This window comes from Balaenoptera acutorostrata, chromosome 17, assembly GCF_949987535.1.
Source record: "Balaenoptera acutorostrata chromosome 17, mBalAcu1.1, whole genome shotgun sequence".
Taxonomy (NCBI): Eukaryota; Metazoa; Chordata; class Mammalia; order Artiodactyla; family Balaenopteridae; genus Balaenoptera; species Balaenoptera acutorostrata.
In genome coordinates this window covers 1,182,404-1,201,365 of record NC_080080.1, presented here as the reverse complement: position 1 = coordinate 1,201,365, position 18,962 = coordinate 1,182,404, and the positions used below count along the sequence as shown (strand labels likewise).

At 62.4% G+C, this 18,962-nt stretch overlaps 1 protein-coding gene across 6 annotated transcripts; it reads left to right on the top strand.

The window, feature by feature from the left end:
* Positions 1-6,228: 6,228 nt before the first annotated feature.
* RHPN1 (rhophilin Rho GTPase binding protein 1) lies at positions 6,229-16,836 on the top strand. 6 transcript variants are annotated; one of them, XM_057532142.1, is made up of 15 exons: positions 6,229-6,451; positions 10,079-10,194; positions 11,206-11,334; positions 11,681-11,756; positions 12,368-12,445; positions 12,774-12,898; positions 12,978-13,144; positions 13,388-13,581; positions 13,929-14,085; positions 14,160-14,273; positions 14,605-14,820; positions 15,172-15,248; positions 15,456-15,602; positions 15,701-15,862; positions 16,279-16,833. In XM_057532142.1, exons 2-15 carry the CDS (start codon positions 10,166-10,168, stop codon positions 16,441-16,443), a joined length of 1,836 nt encoding a protein of 611 aa, XP_057388125.1. In that variant the 5' UTR covers positions 6,229-6,451; positions 10,079-10,165; the 3' UTR covers positions 16,444-16,833. The 6 variants fall into 6 exon arrangements, with proteins under 6 accessions (XP_057388125.1, XP_057388122.1, XP_057388124.1 ...); XM_057532139.1 differs by lacking the exon at positions 6,229-6,451 and adding an exon at positions 7,045-7,157 and having other exon boundaries at positions 15,749-15,862; positions 16,279-16,836; XM_057532141.1 differs by lacking the exon at positions 6,229-6,451 and adding an exon at positions 7,045-7,157 and having other exon boundaries at positions 12,849-12,898; positions 16,279-16,834.
* The last annotated feature ends 2,126 nt before the right edge of the window (positions 16,837-18,962 follow it).

Here is an 18,962-nt window from a genome sequence, read left to right as displayed (position 1 = left end):
GTCCGCGCGTGCGCAGCGTCTCCACCACCACGTGCCGCTCCTCGGCGCCGCGGGGGCCGCCGGGAAGGCAGGAGGCGCAAGCGCGGGGCGGGGCTCCTGCGCGGCCCGGCAGCTGGGGGTCTGGGGCGCGAACTCCTGGGCACTGGCAGGATGGGTGCGGAGCGACGAGGGGGCAGCCCAGGGTCAAGGGCCCTGCGGGAGATCTTGGCCCAAGTGTGTGAGCGTGCACATGCACCTGCGTGCGCGGGCTGGGATGGGGGAAGGGCCGGCGGGGCGTGGACGTGATGGTGCAGGCGGAGGGGGGCGGGGATTGTCAGGTTAGGAAAGATAACGTGCTCCCATTGCATTTAGAGGGATGAATGAGCCTCAGTGGGCAGGACAGCTCTTGGGGCAGAGAGGCCTGTGGGAAACTCAGTGCCTGGTCCCGTGGGAGACGGCAATGAGGTCGGCCAGCGGAGGATGGTGGAGGTGGGGACGAGAGGAGTTGAGGATGACACCCAGGGTTCCAGTTTGCGTGGTTGCGTGGGTGGGGCTGTCCTCTGACCCTAAAACCCCATCACAGGAAAACCGCCTAAAAACATACCTTTGGTGAAAACAGAGGAAGCTATTACAAACATGCTCCTTACTTTACAATTTGGTGGTGGTTTTATAAGTTCTGGTGCCTTTGTTTGACGTTATTAAAGATGCCATTTTCCTGCCTTCTTAACAAATGGACGTTAGGTAAATAGCTGTTTTCCTGCTTCGGTGAATAATGGCCAGACGGAAGCCTTCTGTCGTGTCGACGGCCTCTCACTGCCAGCCCAGTGTGTGCTGCGGAAGCTTTGCATAAAGATGGCATCTAATCTACAATTGCGCCTGGATTTGCTAGAGCCCCACGGAGGCTGAACTCATTTTATTCAGAACGCCACGGAACGATAACCAAAAAAGGATACCATGAAGGCAACATCTATCATATGCTTCTTAAAAAACCCCATTGTCAGCATCAGTGACAATGGCATTACCGCTCAGTCACTGAGATTAAAAATTAGTCATACGTGGAAAATAGAAACAGGTTTTCAGGGAAAAGGAAGCTTTGGTTCCACTGAATTATGCCCCTTTTTTGCTTGGTAAATAAAGGATGCATATTTTCCGATGATATATATTTTCGAGGGTAGCTATGTCTAGGTGGTCCCAGATTTGGGGTAAGAGCCTTGTTGTCAGTTGACTGACTGGGCAGGTGTCAAAAACACTTTATAACTTATATCCAAAACCGTCTGACAACAAGGTATTCAGTCATCAGAGTTACCGCCATCCAGAATCTGAATCTTTCTGGATTAGGTCACGAATGAGTCCTTGGAATGACGGGTGTTTTCCTTCTCTTAGGTGTCACAGCCCATCAGTGAGGCTGAGTACGCAAAGCATCACTCGGCTGCCCGCGCCCTCTCACCCCCTTAAACCCTGGTTAAACCGAGCCCTCTGCCTTCTGGGCAGCCCCGCCCCACCAGGAAGCCCCACCCCCCTGTCCTTAGCCGTCCTCCTCCTCGCCTCCTGTGACCTCCAGCGCCCCTCCTCGGCCCACTCTCAGCGGGGGCCTTGCTTCCCTTGTCACCGACACATAGAAACAGCCCACAGGGAGTGGCCGCATCCTCCCAGCCCCACGGCTGCCCTGCCTGTGTCCGCCATCCCTCTGCCCCCTCCTGTCGCTGTGGTTGGACTGTTCGAACCCCTGTGAACGGCTGGCCAGCCCCTCAGCCCTCCCCTGACCCCACAAGCACGCGTCCCACCAGTTCTCTGCCCCCCCACCAAGCAGAACTCCCCGGACGTGTGTCTACTTCCTGTCCTCTGGCTCACTTTTGATCCCCGTTAAGGCAGCCTTCCCCACACCCCACTGAGACGGCCCCCAGCGAGGTCTCTGACACCCACCGCCACCTTCCCTGGCCTTATCCCGCTGACCGTCAGCAACATGGGCTGACACCTCGTTCACAGGCGCTCCGTGGACCCTGTCCCTCCCCAGGTTTCTGGGGGGCATCTGGCCCAGCCCTGCTGCCGCAGCTGCTGCTCCCCTTCCTGGCACTGCCATGAACTGCCAAGCTGTCTGCCCATGACTGCTCCACCACACGTGGCCCTGCCTGCGGCCCGCTCCCCACCTGGCCTCACCTGGCCTCCACTCCTCCAGAGCCCAGGGTGGTCCTTCGGCAGCAGGATTTTCCACAGAGGGTCGTGGGGAGGCCTCGGTGGGGGAAAACATGCAGGTGCCTTCAGCCGTCTGCCAGGGATCAGACCAGTAAACACCACGCTCCGGGGAGCCCTGGGCGTCCTCACCTCGCACTGTTCAAAGGATAAAACTAGTCCCCAAAGTGGCCAGAAAAATGTCCATGGAGCCAGGCCACGATGCCAAACTTACAAGGACAATAATTTGTACCCCCCCTTTCCTTGGACCTCATCCCCGAAAAGTGCCACTTCCCCAGAAGCCACCGTCCTTGCTTGGAGAGAGACCTCTCCCTCCCTCCCCACGTGCACCTCTGCGTCCAGGAGGGGCGAGAGCACAGACGTGGCTTGGGAAGTGTCCAGAGTGTGGTGGGTATTCAGGGCCCACAGAGCCCCTCCCACCAGGGCCCTGGGCTGGGCGCCCTGAAGAAGGCACTTTTAAGGAGCTCTCTCTGCTCCCAAGTGGCTTTTCTAGGTGCCCTCTGCAGCCAATGCTCTCAGTGGCTCTTTTTTTTTTTTTCCAAATGACTCTCAACTTGCCTTCAAATAAGAATAAATATGTGTGTCTGTTCCCTGGGCCTTTGACAGCCCTGAGCTGGCCCCATGACTTGGGTGGGATTGATGGCCCTGTCTCACTGAGAAACCAGGTGCATCTTTTACTAAAGGTGGTTTCCAAATGATGAATGGCTTTCTCACGAACACAAAATTGTTGATTGTATTTACAAACAATTCCTTTTTCACGTTCCGTTGATTCTTCTCCAGCGTCGGTCCCTCAGTGACACCAGCACGGCTGATGCATTGGTGGCTATTACCTCCATTGATTAAGGCTTCCTGTGGTCCCGCGGTGCCTGGTACGCCATTCGTCACAGACAAGCGGCTTGCACACAGCAGTATATCATGCTCCCTTCGGGCTTTACGGTTATTTATTCTTCAATTTATGTTGCGTACCCTGTAAGTACAGGCGCACACCAAAACTCCAAAATCTTAGCATGCCACAACAGTGAGCAAATAGAGGAGTAAAGGAATTCTTTGCCAGTCCTGTGCTTCCAGAGCCTGACTCCTCTGCCCCTCATTCTGAAAAAATGCGAATGTAAATAAACAGTGTCAGCACCGTCCCTAATTGAGACTTGGGACCAGAGAGAAGGTCGACGGAAGTGCCACCACTTTTCACCAAGTCATTCAACATTTAGCATTGAACCAAAAGACCCCAGACCCAAATTCTTCAGCACCTCCTGGGGACGAGGCAGCCGTCAAAATGGCCCAATCCAGGCCAGGTGGGAATTTTCTAGAATCAGCTGCTTTCTTTAGGTTTCTCTGTCCCACCTCCTCTCCTGATGGCATTTTTGGCTCACCCGGGGCATTCCCCATGGTCAGTCCCTTCCAGGAAAGGGGCTGCGTGCAGAGAAGGTGCTGGACGCTGCAAGGGTCCTGGCTCCTCTCCAGCCACTGGGTCTTGGGCAAGCCGGTGACACTCCAGATGGCCAGGCCCTCCTCTGGAACTTGCAGAGGCTCAGAACAGAGCCCAACTTTCCTCCCAACTCGAAAATCTGGGTGTTCACATTCGCATCAAGAGCCTGTCTGGCGGGGGCTTCCCTGGTGGCGCAGTGGTTGAGAATCTGCCTGCTAATGCAGGTGACACGGGTTCGAGCCCTGGTCTGGGAAGATTCCCACATGCCACGGAGCAGCTGGGCCCGTGAGCCACAATTGCTGAGCCTGCGCGTCTGGAGCCTGTGCCCCGCAACGGGAGGGGCCGCGATGGAGAAACGCCGGCGCACCGCGATGAAGAGCGGTCCCCGCACCGCGATGAAGAGTGGCCCCCGCTTGCCGCAACTGGAGAAAGCCCTCGCACGAACCGAAGACCCAATACAGACAAAAATAAATAAATTAATTAATTAAAAAGAAAATCCTTAAAAAAAAAAAAAAAATACTTTAAAAAAAAAAAAAAAAAAAAAAAGAGCCTGTCTGGCTCATAGTTGCAAAGTATCGATCAGTATAAAAGTGTAAGTCAGAGCCCATCGGCACTTACCGTGTACTGCCGTGGAGGGAAATTTATTTTCTCACAGTGCGGGAGGCTAAGTCCAAGATCAAGGTGCCAGCTGATTCAGCTCCTTGTAAAGACTCTCTTCCTGGTTTGCAGACGGACACCTTCTCACTGTGTCCTCACATGGCTGAGAAAGCAAACTCTGGTGTCTCTGTTTTTTTTTTTTGGCCATGCCACGCAGCTTGTGGGATCTTAGTTCCCTGACGAGGGGTCGAACTCAGGCCCCCGGCAGTGAAAGCAGGGAGTCCTAACCACTGGACTGCCAGGGAATTCCCTGGTGTCTTTTCCTCTTACAAGGACACTAATCCCATCATAGGGTCCCCACCCTCATGACCTCATCTAACCCTCATCACCGCCCAAAAGCCCCACCTCCAAATCCTATCACATTGGAGGTTAGGGATTCAACATAGGAATTTGGAAGGTGGAGAAAATTCAGTCCATAACATAGCTTAACACTAGCTACCTTACCAAATTATCTAATTAGTTCTAATAGGGTTTCTTTTTGGTTGAATTTCTTGGGATTTTAAATTATGCAATCATGTCATCTGAATATAAAGATAATTTTGTCTTCTTTCCCCTAGTATTTAGTTTCCCTGCATTATTTCCTTAACTAAAAGTTACAAACTACTCCTCCTGTGGGGCTCTCCCAGGGGCCCTCTGAAGACGCCCCCTGCCCAACCGGCCACAACTACATCCTGAGCCCATGCGTGCAGGCCGATGGCTGGCCAAAGGAATGGGCTAAGGTGACCACGATGGGTCACTGTGTCCTGCCGGTGTGGGGGCTGCACAGTGACTCCGTGCGGGTGTGCCCTGGCGTCACAGGCATTTACTTATTTATATATATTTTTAATGTCTCTTTTCTTGCTTTGCATTTTTGAAGATGATCTGGTGGGTTTTTAAAATTTATTTATTTTTGGCTGCGCACGGGCTTTCTCTAGTTGCGGCAAGCGGGGGCTACTCTTCATTGCGGTGAGCAGGCTTCTCACTGCAGTGGCTTCTCTTGTTGCGGAGCACGGGCTCTAGGCGCACGGGCTTCAGCAGTTGTGGCACGTGGGCTCAGTAGTTGTGGCTCGTGGGCTCTGGAGCGCAGGCTCAGTAGTTGTGGCTCACGGGCTTAGTTGCTCCGTGGCATGTGGGATCTTCCCGGACCAGGGCTCGAACCCACATCCTCTGAATTGGCAGGCAGATTCTCAACCACTGCGCCACCAGGGAAGCCCCTCTAGTTATTTTTTAGGTAATGTGAAGTTTGTGTTTTTTCTTCTATTTCAAACCTTATTTAGAAATATCTCTTCACTTCCAATGGTTACCTTTTATTTTGGATGTTTTTTGTTGTCAATTTCTAGACATCCACTCTTCCAAAACTAAGCTTTGGGATTGCTTTGTTATAGAAGGTGCAGAGTTTCACCTACCTTAGCTCTACAAGACCCGATTAGCCAAACAGGAGTCTCCTCCAGTGCCCTACCGCCCTCCCCAGGGGCGACCTCTTGTAACTCTTTGAGCTGCCGATTTGGTATTGAATTCCACAGTTCTGAACAACATACTTCTGCATCCGGAATTCTGCTTTCTCACTGAGGCCTTACCTACCGACTTCGCCTCAGGAGAATGAAGCTTCGGATTCTCTCACCCACTTCTTCACTCTTCCCCTCTTACCTCCTCCTAACAGAAACTCGTTATAGCGGTCCTGAGGTCAAGATGCCAGGACACCCTGAAGTACACAGCTGAGTCAGGTTATATTCTGTGGTTACTTTTTATTTTCCCAGGAGTTAACAATTACCTTATTTTGTAGTTGTTATTGTTGCAGATGGCCAGGGTGGGCCAAGGAGCTTAGTTTACAGGATTTAGCGCTGGGGATCAGGCGTGCACGTTTGGAGAGAAGGAGCCTAGGGCTCTGCACGGAGGGGAGATGCTGAGGACAGACAAGCTGGAACTTTATCGGAACTTAAAGATAAACTAGGGCTACTGGTAATGCTCTGGTGTTCCTGCCCCTACAAACGGTGTGTTCTTAGGTGAGGTGAGCCCCACATGAAATGTGAGTGCGCTGCAGAGTCACCGTAACTAGAGAAATTATGAAAGGACCTGGACGGAGACACATTGCTGGAGCAACCCTGCAGGGAGAGCAGGTTACGGAAAGAGTCCAATTCTGGAAGAAGGGTGGTCCTGGAGGCAAGTCAGTTCTAGAAGTAGGTTGTGAAAGCAAGATGATACTGGAAGCAGGTTGTGGAGGTGGGTTCTGGAGGAGGATTCTGGGGTGTGGGCTCCAGAGACGGGTTCCAGAGGAAGGTTCTGGAAGCGGGTTCTGGAGGTGTGACAAAGGACGGCCGACCATGGCACCTCACTGGGGCCAGGCCGGAGCCTGGGTACCCGCGCGGAGACAGGAAAGCGGACCTTAAGAGCTGCACGGGCGCTCGCGCTAGCAAAACCGTTAACCCCATTGCGGATGTTTTCGGGCTAGCCCCGCGGACGCCCCGCCGCCGGTGCGGGCAAAACCCGCGCTGCCCGGGGCCCCGCGCGGCGCAGTGTTTTTCCCTTATCCGCCGGCCGGCGGTTGCCAGGGGCGACCGCATTCCCCCGGGGCTCCGCGGGCGCGGGAGGGCGGGGCCTGGCCTCGGAACCACCTCCCTCGCACTCTGGTTGGCCGAGGCTGCTGTCCGTCGGAGTCTCCGCTGCCGCCGATTGGACAGCGGAAAGTTTCGCACGCTCGGCGCCCAGCGCCCCGCCCCTCCAGCCGACCGGGCCACCCCCCCCCCCCACCCGCCCCCCAGGAGAGGGCAGTACGCGATCCCGTGCGCCCGGGGTTCCTGCGCCGGCGTTGGCTTCCAGGCGGGCGCGGCCCGAACGGCGGGCGGCGATGGTCCCCGAGGGGAGGCCGGACGGCGCGGGCGCCGGCGAGGAGAGCGCCCGGCTGCAGGCGGCCGGCAGCGTCCGCAAGGTGGGAGTGCCCCAGGGCGGGGGGCGCCGGGAGGTGGGGTTCCAGACCCGACGTGCTCCTGTCGCCATCTGATTCCGGCGGGCGCGGGACTGCCGGGTCGGCGCTGGCTTCTCCCGTCCGAGCGCGCCGCTAGACTCCGGGGGGCGAACCCCACATCTCGCTCGCCCCTAGAGGCAAGGTGGGCTTATCGCTGGGGAAACTGGGGCCCGGTGCGGAGCCAGAACCCAGCTGTCTGCCTGTGCTGGACTCCTCTCTAGCCCGTTTGGGGACCCCTCCTGTGTCGACCAGGAACAGGTGGGAGCGCAAGTCCACCTTGTGGTTTTCTCCAACGCTTCAGGACCCCCTTCTGTGACAGGTGTTGGGCTCTGGTCAGTGACAGCCCGTGGCCCTCGTGCTTGTTCCTGGTGCCCATCATTCCTCCTTTTCTAGCTTTCCCCTCTCTCTCCTAGGGCTGTTCAGCTTTGCCCTGGGCACCCAGTTCTGTGATGAAACTTTTAGCAACAGGTGGCTGAAGCCTCCTGGGTACAGGAAATGGCTGGAGGATTGCCCAGCTAAGCGGTTTGTCCCTCCTCACTTCCCCGCACCTCTGCCCCCTCCTGAAGTCCCTGACCCCACGCACTGTGGACTGTGGACCATTTCCAGGAGGACTGGGGAAACTCTGGAAGGGAGGGGGTGTGGAGACATTCGAGTCTGTGCTGGGAAGGAGAGGGTGCTCTGGCTGCCTCCCTCTGCAGCCCGGGAGCCCAGTTGTCCCCTGGTGGTCACCAAGAGGCTGCCCCAGTTTTATGCCAGGCCTTGGGCGTCCATGTCCCCAAGGGTTTTCAGTCTGGTGCCACCGAGCATAGGTGGCACCTGCACCCACAAGGGTGTAAGGCCTGGCCCTGCTGACCATCTTGCTGATTGTTCCCAGGCCTGTGCTGGCATAGTTGCCCCCACACGTAGCCAGTTCTGGCCACTGCCCATGCCATTTCCTCCTGGGCTTCTGGGGGATCCGCTAGACCCATGCCATCAGGGCCATTGCAGGGAGGGTGTAGGGGGTCGCTCCTCTTCTCCGTCAGGGTGGGGGTTCTTCCACAGGTGGGTGAGCTGGCCCTTTACCACCTGGTGCAGAAATGGGGGTGAGTGTGGCTCTCAGCCCGCCCAGCACTGCGGACTGGGCCGTAGGCACACCTCCCACCCAGGTCACGCAGCCAGACTGCCTTCTGGAGGGAGCGTTAGGGTCATGAGGCCATGGGGGTGCTGGCTGCGGAGCTCAGAGGGGACCCTGGCTCAGAGGCCGTGGTCTCCTGCCTCCAGCACATCTCTCCAGGAGCACTTGACATTGGAGACAAACGAACTGTGTGCATGAGGACAGCCCTGCGGGGCTGGCGGCCTCTGCCCAGCACGTGGACCACCCCTCCCCAGGCAGACAGCAGTGCTGCTCACCGAGAACCCTTAGAACCTGCTGGAGCTTCGCAGTTGGGCCTTCGGAGGGATAGGGATGTAGCTCCGGCTGTGGCCTGCCCCTCTCTCCCCAGATTCTCAGGCCTCCTGGAGGGGAGACTGCTCATGTCCTCTGCTCATTCCCTTTTGGCACCAAGTGGGTGTGGGAGGCACCACGGAGAAGAGGCGCAGGCCAGTGGGAAGACAGACACTCAACCAGCAGAGTGGAGGGAGGAGAGCCGTGTTTTGTCTTGTTCCATCCTGGTGCCACCCTGACACCAGCCCCCTTCCCATCTACAGATGAGGGCTTGCCCAGGGTCCCACAGCAGGGAGTCCTCCAAGTTGATTGCTCTTTCTCCCATTGTTCAATGGGGACAAGTCCCCTCTCCGCAGTTACCTTGAAGCCTTCTATCCTTCAAGTCCCAGAAGAATGCCTCCTCCTGCAGGAAGTCTTCCCTGATTGAGCTCTCCTGAGAATACTGGAGTGTGGAGGACATGTTGGGCCATAATCCAAGGTGGCCATGCGCCAGGAGCCTTGTCTGTGCAAGGAAGTGAGGCCTTCTTTAGGGTGCCCCCTGCATGGGGCTGGGACAAACTAGAGCCCCCAGAAGGTGGGAAACTGCCCTGTGTGTGACAGTGGGGGCATGCTTCCTCAGATTTGCGGAAGACAGTGGCCATTGTAGGGAGGCCAGTGTCAGCCCCGCATGAATAAAACTTCCCCTGTCTGTGCCCTCAGGGCAGGGTCCTGGGAGGCACTGTGTTCTCATCCCTGCTCCGATCGGGGGCCAGGTGATCACCTGAGCCTGAGAGGACGTTGCCCAAGGAAGTACGTTCTGAGAAATCCTTCCCAGCTCTTGGGCTGGTGACTGACCCGTACGGGAGGTCCTTAAATGGCCAGGAGGAGGTGTGGTGGCCGCGGCTGCACCAGTCCCACTGGGGCCCTGAAGCCCCTCCCCTCACCAGAGGGAGCCTCTCACCCTCTGAACCTGCCGCAGGGCTCCCTGCTTGGGGCCCGGGTCGTGGGCAGGCTGGCAGGGGGCTCATGTGCGGTACAGGACCCGCGCGGAGGCACTTCAGATGGTGGCCGTTGGGAGGCCCGGCCTGCTGCCTGTGAGCGGAGGGACCCTGGGCCTGTGGTTTGGGCGTTTGCCGCCAGTAAGCAGCCAACTGGGACGGATGTTCAGCGTGGCCCAGGGGAGCCTCCGCTCTGTTCACACCCCAGCGGGAGCCGGCTGGGCATCCCCTCCAATTAAACGTGTGTGGCCTGGCATAATTGTGTGGGCGGGATGGGTCGTGGGGGTTACAGAAGGAATTCAAAAGTTCAGGAGGATGTGTGGTGAGTAATTGGCCATCTCCTGGCAGGAGCTCCAGGCTGGGCTGCTGAGACCCAGAGCCACACCGGACAAGCCCAGATTCTTCCCGGGGCCCCAGTCCCAGCCACATCCCCGCCCGCCATGTCCTTGCTGGCCTGGCCCCCGTGACCTGTGGCCTCTCTGCAGGGCTGTGACCTCCTGGCAAATTCGCAGAACGGCTGCCTGCAGAGCCGCAGGGCCCGGATCCACCAGCAGATCAACAGGGAGCTGAGGATGCGGACGGGTGCCGAGAACCTGTACAGGTGCGTGCTGGCCGCCCGGGACACCTGCCGCCGGCCGACCCACGGGAGGACAGTGCCGTGTTCCCCGAGGCCCCTGCGAGGCAGGTGCATCCTGGGGCAGGGCAGTGACCCAGGTGGGTGCCTGGTCTTGTGGTCCACATGTGATTCCGTGACCGTGGACTCCCGTTCAGGCTCCTGAGAGGCAGGGCTGGGCCTCCCACTGGGGTCTGGGGCAGCCATGCCATTCAGCTGAGACCCTCACAGGTGACTCAGGCCCCCACCTTGGTGGCCCTCACTGGCAGGGGTAGGCTCAGGGCCAGCCGAGTTCCGTTCCGTGCGGGGCTGGAGCAGGGCTGGAAGGGATGTCCCCACCGGTGTGCAGTGTGGGAGCCTTTGAGATGCACGTGGTGACCAGCAGCTGTGTGCTGACCTTCACACACACGCCCGTCTACCGGTGATGGCCCAAGGCCCAGGGAGGAGGCCTGGCCTGCTTGAGTGCAGAGTGCCAGTGAGTGCAGAGCCAGCCCCAGGGCGGGGCTCTGCTGGGCCTGGGCCCCTCCTTTTCCTTAGCAGCCCTGCCTCCCTGTCCCTCCCACCCGTAGGGCCAGCCCTGCCTTCCTGGACCTGTGGCCCCCCTGCCAGCCACAGAGAGGGTCTGATCCCCGCCCCTCCAGGGCAGTTGGCTTCCATTCACTGTGGAGGGCAGGCGTGAGCTGTGTCCTGAGGGAGCGAGAGGTGGTGGAGGACATTTATGCCTTGGAAGTTCAGGGGCCATGGAGATGTACTTGGGCCAGAGTCACGACATACCCGCGTGGACAGGAGTCTGCATGAACCACGGGGGTTTGCAGAGAAGGGGGAGGTCATCTGGCGGGCCCTGGACCCCACTGCTGCCCCCCAAGGGGGCTGGGCCCATCGGCACGTCACTCTGGGAGTGGGCTCCAGACCTCGTGCTGGGGCAGGGGCTGCAGCGAAGTCCAGGGGCGTGGGTCCGCCTGCAGGGCTAGGGCTTCACCTCAGCCTGCCCTCCCCTAGAGCCACCAGCAACGCCCGGGTCAGGGAGACTGTGGCCCTGGAGCTGAGCTACGTCAACTCCAGCCTGCAGCTGCTGAAGGAGGAGCTGGAGGGGCTCGACGGCAACGTGGACGCCAACCAGCCCCAGAGGTGCGTGTGCACGTGTGTGCAAGGACACGGACTGGCTCCAGATGTGCATGTGCGCATGTGTGCAAGGACGCAGCCTGGCCCCAGGGGTGCGTGTGTGCAGGGATGCGGAGTGGCCCCAGAGGTGCGTGTGCATGCGTGCGCAGGAGAACACCGCTCACCACGCGTGTGTGTGGGAGGATGTGATCCAGGACAGAGCGTGGTGGGACGTGTGTGGTGTGCAAGGACATGTACCATAATCAGAGGAGGGGCGTGTCCCGTGGGGCAGGGGTGGTAGCGGGTGGACTCGTGGCTACTGGGGACAGCAGAGTCCAGCCTTAGAGCCCAGACTCGATGCTTCTGGTTCTAGCGAAGGTATCACTGTCCCCATGATCCCCCTGGGGCTGAAGGAGACCAAGCAGCTAGACTGGGCCACACCCCTGAAGGTGAGTGCTGGCCTGTGAGCCCTGGGCTCTGGGGGGTCTTCGGGGCTTCCTGGTCCAGCCGTCTCACGGAGATGAAGACTCTCAGGCCCAGAGAGAAGAGGGGTCTGCCCTGGAGCCGCTTGGCCTCCCCAGGCTACAGGGGATTTGGATTGGGTGGGCTTTGCAGAAAGGCACGCACCCTGGGATGGGTGTCAGCAGAACTGGAGGCCCCAAGACGGCTGCAGGGTCCTGACTCTCACTCTAAGGGTCCCGCTGGCGGGGGCCACCTATTCCAGTCAGAGCCTGTGCTGAGAAAACCCGCTGGTTCCCGGGTCCTTGTTGGGGCTCGTGAGCCTGGCTGCCCTGGGCAGCTTGCCACTCCGGCCAGGCCAGCAGAAAGGTGCCTCACCTCTCGGCCTCAGTATCCTCGCCTGTCAAGTGGCAGGTAGCATTTGTCTCGTGGGGTTAATAAGGGAATTCAAGTAGAAACATCACCAAGTCTCCAAGCCCCATATCCGTGGTGGGGGGCACCCACATCCGTGTGTAGACCAGGGCCTCCCCTCGCTTCGGGTCTTCACCCACGTCGGGCTGGGAGACTTCAGGGAAGCCCAGCGCCTGTCCCTTCAAATCAGGAGCTGATCTCAGGGCACTTTGGAGAGGACGGTGCTTCCTATGAGGCTGAAATCCGGGAGCTGGAGGACCTGCGGCAGGTGGGTGGGCTCCCCCCGGGTGGGCTCCCCCCCAGTCCGTAGGTGAGAAGACAGAGGCTCGGTGCTGCTGGCCCATTGGGAATGGCTACTCTGTGCCTGTCCCCACCCCAGGGACCCTGCCTGGGTCTCTCACCCCAGTGCCCTGCACAGTCTCCTGGAGTGGCACTTGTGGTCCACAGCAGCCCCCGGGAGGGCAGGTGTGACCATGTCCACCCCGAGACCCTGGGGTGCTCCCCTGGGGCTGTGGCGTTCAAGGGGATTCCCAGGGCGGTGTGCATGCCATGAGGTGGGCTGGGGCCGTGGGACCCCACTGACTTCCACCCGGCAGGCCACGCGGACCCCCAGCCGGAGCGAGGCGGGCCTGGAGCTGCTCACGGCCTACTACAATCAGCTGTGTTTCCAGGAGGCGCGCTTTGTCACCCCTGCCAGGAGCCTGGGGCTGCTGTTCCACTGGTAGGGGCGGGGGGCGGCGGCCGCCTCTGAGACCCCGGCTCCTTGTGAGGGCTCTGCCCAGCCTGACCCGGCCCTGCAGGTACGACTCGCTGACGGGGGTTCCGGCCCAGCAGCGGGCCCTGGCCTTCGAGAAGGGCAGCGTGCTCTTCAACATCGGCGCCCTCCACACCCAGATCGGGGCTCGCCAGGACCGCTCCTGCCCCGAGGGCACCAGCTGTGCTGTGGAGGCCTTTCAGAGGGCTGCGGGTGAGAGCCGCCCAGGGCTGGGCCCCCCAGCTGTGCCTGCGTGGTCCTCGCTTCCAGGCGTGAGGGGCAGAGCCTTCTCTGTGGCCAGAGCTAGGGGCCCAGGACGATGGCCCCCTGGCCCGAGGGGTCACACGCCCAGGCCCTCTGTGGGGCGCAGAGGGTGCTCCCCAACCAGGGCCGAGCACACGGGGCGGGGGGTGGGGCGGCCCCGCCGTGCCACCCTGAGCCCCCTCCCCTCCGCAGGGGCCTTCAGCCTCCTGAGGGAGAACTTCTCCCACGCGCCCAGCCCTGACATGAGCCCCGCCTCACTCTCCATGCTGGAGCAGCTCATGACCGCCCAGGCCCAGGAGTGCGTCTTCGAGGGCCTCTCGCTGCAGGCCCCCGTGGCCCTCCGTGACTGCCTGGCCCAGCTGCACCTGGCTCAGGAGGCCGCCCAGGTGAGGGCGGGAGCCCGGCCAAGCTGCGGTGTCTCCGTGGGCAGCAGGGCCTGGGTCGAGGGTGCCGGCCGGAGCTTAGGAGCAGAGCCAGGCTCTGGGCCAGGTTGGCCGGGTGCAGGGTCTCCTGTAGGGTCCCAAAGCCGGCTGTCGACCCCGAGGTCCTGAGTCCCCGCCTCTGGGGCAACACCAGTCAGGGCAGGACCCGGGGCCCTGCGCCTGAGCTCAGCCTGGCGTGGGGCAGGGCCGCTGGGGCTTTAGTCGGGGCAAAGCCCCAGGGTGGGGCGGGGCGGGGGACCAGGCCGCTGGGCTCGCGGGGGGCCCCAGCGTCCTGCCGTGTGCGCCAGCAGGTGGCGGCCGAGTACCGGCTGGTGCACCAGACCATGGCCCGGCCGCCCGGCCAGGACCGCGTGCCCCTCCCCTGGACCAGCCTGGTGCACGGCAAGGCCGAGTACTTCCGCGCCCTGGCCCACTACCACGCGGCCCTGGCCCTGTGTGACGGCGCCCGTGAGTGCCCCGCCCCGCGTGCCCGTGTGCCGGCAGGGCCCCACCGGCGCCTCACCGCCCTCTCTGACCCCCAGCGGTGGCAGAGGCGGAGCTTCCAGCCCTCGGGCAGATCTTCCTCGGGCTCCCGGCCTCGTCTGAGCCCCGCGGCCCCGCGCTGCCCCAGGAGCAAGAGGAGCGCCGGAAGCTGGGTGAGGTGGCTGAGGGAGGAGGGTGGGGCGCTGCGGCCTCCGCGGGGGTGAATGACCCACTCCACCCTGTCATCCCCAGTCCTGGTGTCCCGGCCCTGGCTGGCGGGTGGGGTCCCCAGCAGTGCGGGCGGCGTCGGGAGGGGGCGGGGGCGGGGGGGGGGCGAGCCACACACGGCGGCAGCTCTTTCGCGGCTCAGACCTGCCAGCGGGTCCTCAGGATGAGCCCAGAAGCCCTCACTTGCCCTCCTCTTGCAGCATCTGGGGGTGGGGGAGCTGGGGCCCGGCCTGGAAGGGCCAGGCAGGCGGCGTGTGACAGCTCTGTCCCGTGCAGGCAAGGCCCACCTGAAGCGCGCCATCCTGGGTCAGGAGGAGGCCCTGCGGCTGCATGCCGTGTGCCGGGCCCTGCGCAGGGTGGACCTGCTGCAGGTCGTGCTGGCCCAGGCGCTGCGGCGCTCTCTGGCCAAGTACTCGGAACTCGACCTCGAGGACGACTTCTGTGAGGCCGCCGAGGCCCCTGACGTTCGGCGTGAGCAGCCAGGCCCCTTGGGTGGGTGTGTCCTGGCCCCAGGGGGCGGTGGGCGGAGGCCTCCCGGGGAGCAACTTCCATTTGCCACAGAGCTATGGGCCCCCGAAGGAGGAGCAGGGCAGTTGGCGGGGGAGCCTTGATGGCAGCTCCCTTGCTCCTCCACGCCCCCCTCTCCCTGCACCTGGGACCCCCAAGAACCACCCCCCCCCCCGGGGCTCCTCCTGCTGGTGGTCCACAGAGGGGACGGTGTGCACGGGTTGCACTTCGGGTCATGCACTCTGCTCTGGCCGAGCCACGCCCGCTGCTTCCCAGGGTTCTGGGGCCGTGAGCCTTGGGCTCAGCCCCGCCCTCCCTTCCCCTTCACCCCTTCAGCTAAGACGCGGCGGAGACCAGAGGGCAGGGCACCCAGCTTCTCACGGGTGAAGGTGGCTGATATCTTCCATCGGCTGGTGAGCACCCGTCCCAGGCCACCCCCACCTCGGCTCCGCGCTGCGATTTCAGGCAGGCCCTCGATGGGGGCCCAACCCTGCCCGGCCCCCCTGCAGCCCCTGCTGCTTTCTGTCCCCAAATGTGGAGATCGGGGCGAGGGTGCTCCAGGCCGGGGCTCCCCCACGTGCGGCAGCCCAACCAGGCCTCTGACCTCTGACCGCCCCCAGGGGCCCCTGTCCGTGTTCTCAGCCAAGAACCGCTGGCGGCTGGCAGGGCCCATCCACGTGGCCCGAGGAGAGGGGGGCTTCGGCTTCACGCTGCGGGGAGACGCGCCCGTTCTCATCGCTGCCGTCGTTCCAGGGGGCCGGGCCGCGGTAAGGGCCCCCACCCCGGGGCTGACTGCGGGAAGGGGGAAGATGGGACCGGCCAGAGGTGGAGGGGTGCCGGCGGGACTCTCCCCGTCTCCCTGCAGGCGGCCGGCCTGAAGCAGGGTGACTACATCGTGTCGGTGAACGGGCAGCCGTGCAGGTGGTGGAAGCACGCAGATGTGGTAGCCCAGCTGAAGGGCGTGGGCGACGAGGGCGTGAGCCTGCAGGTGCTGACGCTGCTGCCCGGTGCCGAGCCGCCTGGCTCGGTGAGCCCCGGGGGCCCTGGCGGGGTGGTCCCCCACTCCCTGTCCCGCCCCGGCCCTGGGCCTTCCGCCAAGCCCCAAACACGCGCAGATGCCAAGAGAGCACTGGGATCACCGTCCAGGCTGCAGCCACCTACGCTGCGGCCTCCACCTGCTGGCAGCTCCTGCCCTTGACCAGGCCCCAGCCCACCCCTCAGCCGGCCTCTACCCTCCTGGAGGCCCCGGGCAGGAGCTGCGCGGGAGCTCTGTCCGCCCAGCACGGCAAACCCAGGGGCGCCCTGCTACAGGGCCGCCCTCCCAGGGACCCCGCCACGTGCCCCCTGAATACCACCCAGCTCGTCCTTGTTGCACTCACCAGGCTGGCCGCAAGCAGGCCAGGCCAGGATGCCGCCCGATACCCATTTCCATCCCGAACACAGGGGGACCGCCGGCCAGCCCTGGGGGGGCTTCTGAGGAGCCAGAAGGAGTGTGGCTGGGAGACGCCAGAGCCCGCACAGGCCAGCCCCAGGCCCCTCCTTGGCTGGAACCGTAAGGCCAAGAGGGGCAAGACTGGAGGGAGGCTGTCCCCAGCGCCACACCCCTGAGCCGGGCTGCTCAGGCTGGCAGCGAGGGGCCCACTCTCCCCACACCCAAGCCCCAGCACAGGCTCCAGCTGGCCGGGAGTGAGGACCCCACGCACGCCTTCCTGACCCCAGAGCACCTTCCGGCCAGTTTGCTGCCCTACCCAGTGCCTGGAGCTGCCCATTAAAGACATTGTCAGATGAGGTGTGTCCGAGCCCCGTGCTGGGGGCCAGGTGCTGCCCCCCCCCCCGACGGGAAGTGTCAAAGTCGCCTCTGGACACCGACTCCCAAGTGCCAGGAGGCTGCCCCTGGGCTGCCCTGTCCTCCTGCGCCCCAAGTGCCCACTCGAGGGCAGCTTCCTGGGTGGGGGCGTCCGGCTGCCCTTCTTGGATCCTGAAGGAGCCGTCCCCAGAGAGCCAGGCAGGCTGGGGTGATGTGTTGCCAGCGGGTCCCTGCAGCCCAGATGCCCACTGCCCCCTGTGCTGGGCCCTGAGGCCCCTCAGCTGAGCTCTCCCCATCCCCCTGCCCCCCCAGCATGCCATACCCTGTCCACACCCTCCCTCAGGACTGGGTCCGCCCCAAGCCAAGCTTCTGTTTGGCCCCCAGTGATTCCTTTTGGGCACCCCTCCCACTGGCCCACCTGGCACCCAACAGGCTGGAGAAGGCTCAGCTACCTTCCTGCCCTGCCCCTCCCTCCACACAGCAGCCTGGAGTGCCCACAGCACCGCCTCCCATCTGATCAGGGTCCCAGCCAAGGCCAACTACTGCCACACCTTTTACTGTCCCTCCGTGCACAGAACGGGGACCCACCCCTGCTTCCGTCCTTCCTGTCCCCTCATCCTGACCCTTTCTGCATCGAGGGCCTAGATCTGATCCCAGCCCTGCACCTGCTGTCCAGTCCTTTTCCAAGCTGCCAGCCAGGCCCATCCCCCGCTCTCACTTCCCCCCTGGCCAAGCTCCGCCCGCCCTCACCCTGTCTCCGCCCTCACCCCACTAGGCCCCGCCCCATCCTGCCAGGCTCTGCCCCACCTGTCCTTGCCCTGCAGTCGAGCCTGGGCATCCGAGGCCCCTGCTCCAGCCTCGGGCAGGTGTCTGTGGGGCCATTTCATCCCCCTGCACCTGAGCCCAGCACTGAGGGGTGCCCCCAGCCCACTGTAGCCCCCTTGGACTCCTCCCCACCCCCTCTGGCACTGAACTGGGCTCCTCAGACCGTGAGCCTTCAGTGTCCCCCAGTCACGCATACTGGTGGACGGCCCCCAGAGACCACGGCGGCCACACTCTCCTGGGTCCCACGGTCGTGTGGCTCAGGATCTGGCCCCAAAAAGAGGAGTGAGACGTGGGACGGGGTGCTGCCTGCAGCCCTCAGCAGGTTAGGGTTGGGGGGCAGGGGTCCCTGTGGCCACCAGGGGGCAGCCGCTGCCCGCTTAAGTGCAGTGCAGGTTTGGGGAAAGGGAGCAGCAGACCCCAGAGAGCAAGGAAGCCCCCCTGCAGACCAAGGCCCAGCCACCCCCGTCTCCGGGCATCGTGCCAGTCCCCTCTGTGAGGTCCCAGGCAGGAGCAGCCCTGTGGGACCTGGCCCCTGCCATCCACCACCTTCTTTAGCATTATTGGGGCAGGGGAGTGAGGGGGGGGGTGTGAGAGTGTGAGGGAATGGGTAAGTGGGTGTGATGAGGGCATGCAGCTTGCGGAGTGGGACGGCAGGGCTGCCCCACCTGCCTGAACCTGGGGACAGGGCGTCCAGGTGCGTCCCTCCCCGACCCCCCTGCCCCTCCTGGGAGGACGCCCCTCTCGGCAGAACCGGCCAAGGTCACCTCAGCACTTACTAATTTGATTAATAAAACTGTGCATCAAGGAAGCATTACCCGCTAATCGGGGACGACAGGGCTGGCAGGTCCTGTCCAGGACTCAGCAACTTCCCTGCTTCCAGCAGCCGATCTGGACCCAAGAGGGGCTGGGACTGGGCACGGAGCTGCTACCTGCTTCTCGCCCCAGGCGGGTGGGGAGGGCCCCTTGCCAAGGACCAGACCCTCCCCATGCGGACAGCCGGTGGTGCACACCCCACCAGGGCCTTCCCAGCCCCTCCCTTGCCCTGCACAAGTGGCCTGCCTCCTGGCCCTCAGGTAAGCCAGGGCCTTTGCTCCCCTGGGCCAGGTGGGGCTGGGCATCGAGGGGAGCCCCAGCTCTCCAGGAAGCAGTGAACCCACTTTCCAGATGGGAAAGTAGGTGCTGAGCGTGGGGCACAGACCAACCGGCGTCCCACAAGGCCAGCGGAGGCTCTGCCCACACGCTTCCAGCCACTTGAGGCACCTGTCAGCTGTTCCTGGACGCCGAGAGTACTGCCACCCTGTGTCCAGCACACCTCAGCACACAGGAGTGGCCCGGCCCACCCAGTCTCCCTGGCATCTCCCTAGTGTCCCTGGACGGCTGAGTTGGCCGAAGGCGGAGTCCTGGGCTGGCTCCAGGAGGCCTTGGGGATGAGGTCATGGACACGACTCTGGGCCTGGCAGGACCCCCAGCGGTCAGTCGTGGCCTGACCCCCACC

Excerpts from the sequence above, each read along its gene's own strand:
- RHPN1 (XM_057532137.1), top strand. The coding sequence starts at position 7,077 with ATGGTCCCCGAGGGGAGGCCGGACGGCGCGGGCGCCGGCGAGGAGAGC. Across the intron at positions 11,757-12,367 it reads ACTGGGCCACACCCCTGAAG|GAGCTGATCTCAGGGCACTT; the intron begins GTGAGTGCTGGC and ends CCTTCAAATCAG. Across the intron at positions 12,899-12,977 it reads CTGGGGCTGCTGTTCCACTG|GTACGACTCGCTGACGGGGG; the intron begins GTAGGGGCGGGG and ends CCGGCCCTGCAG.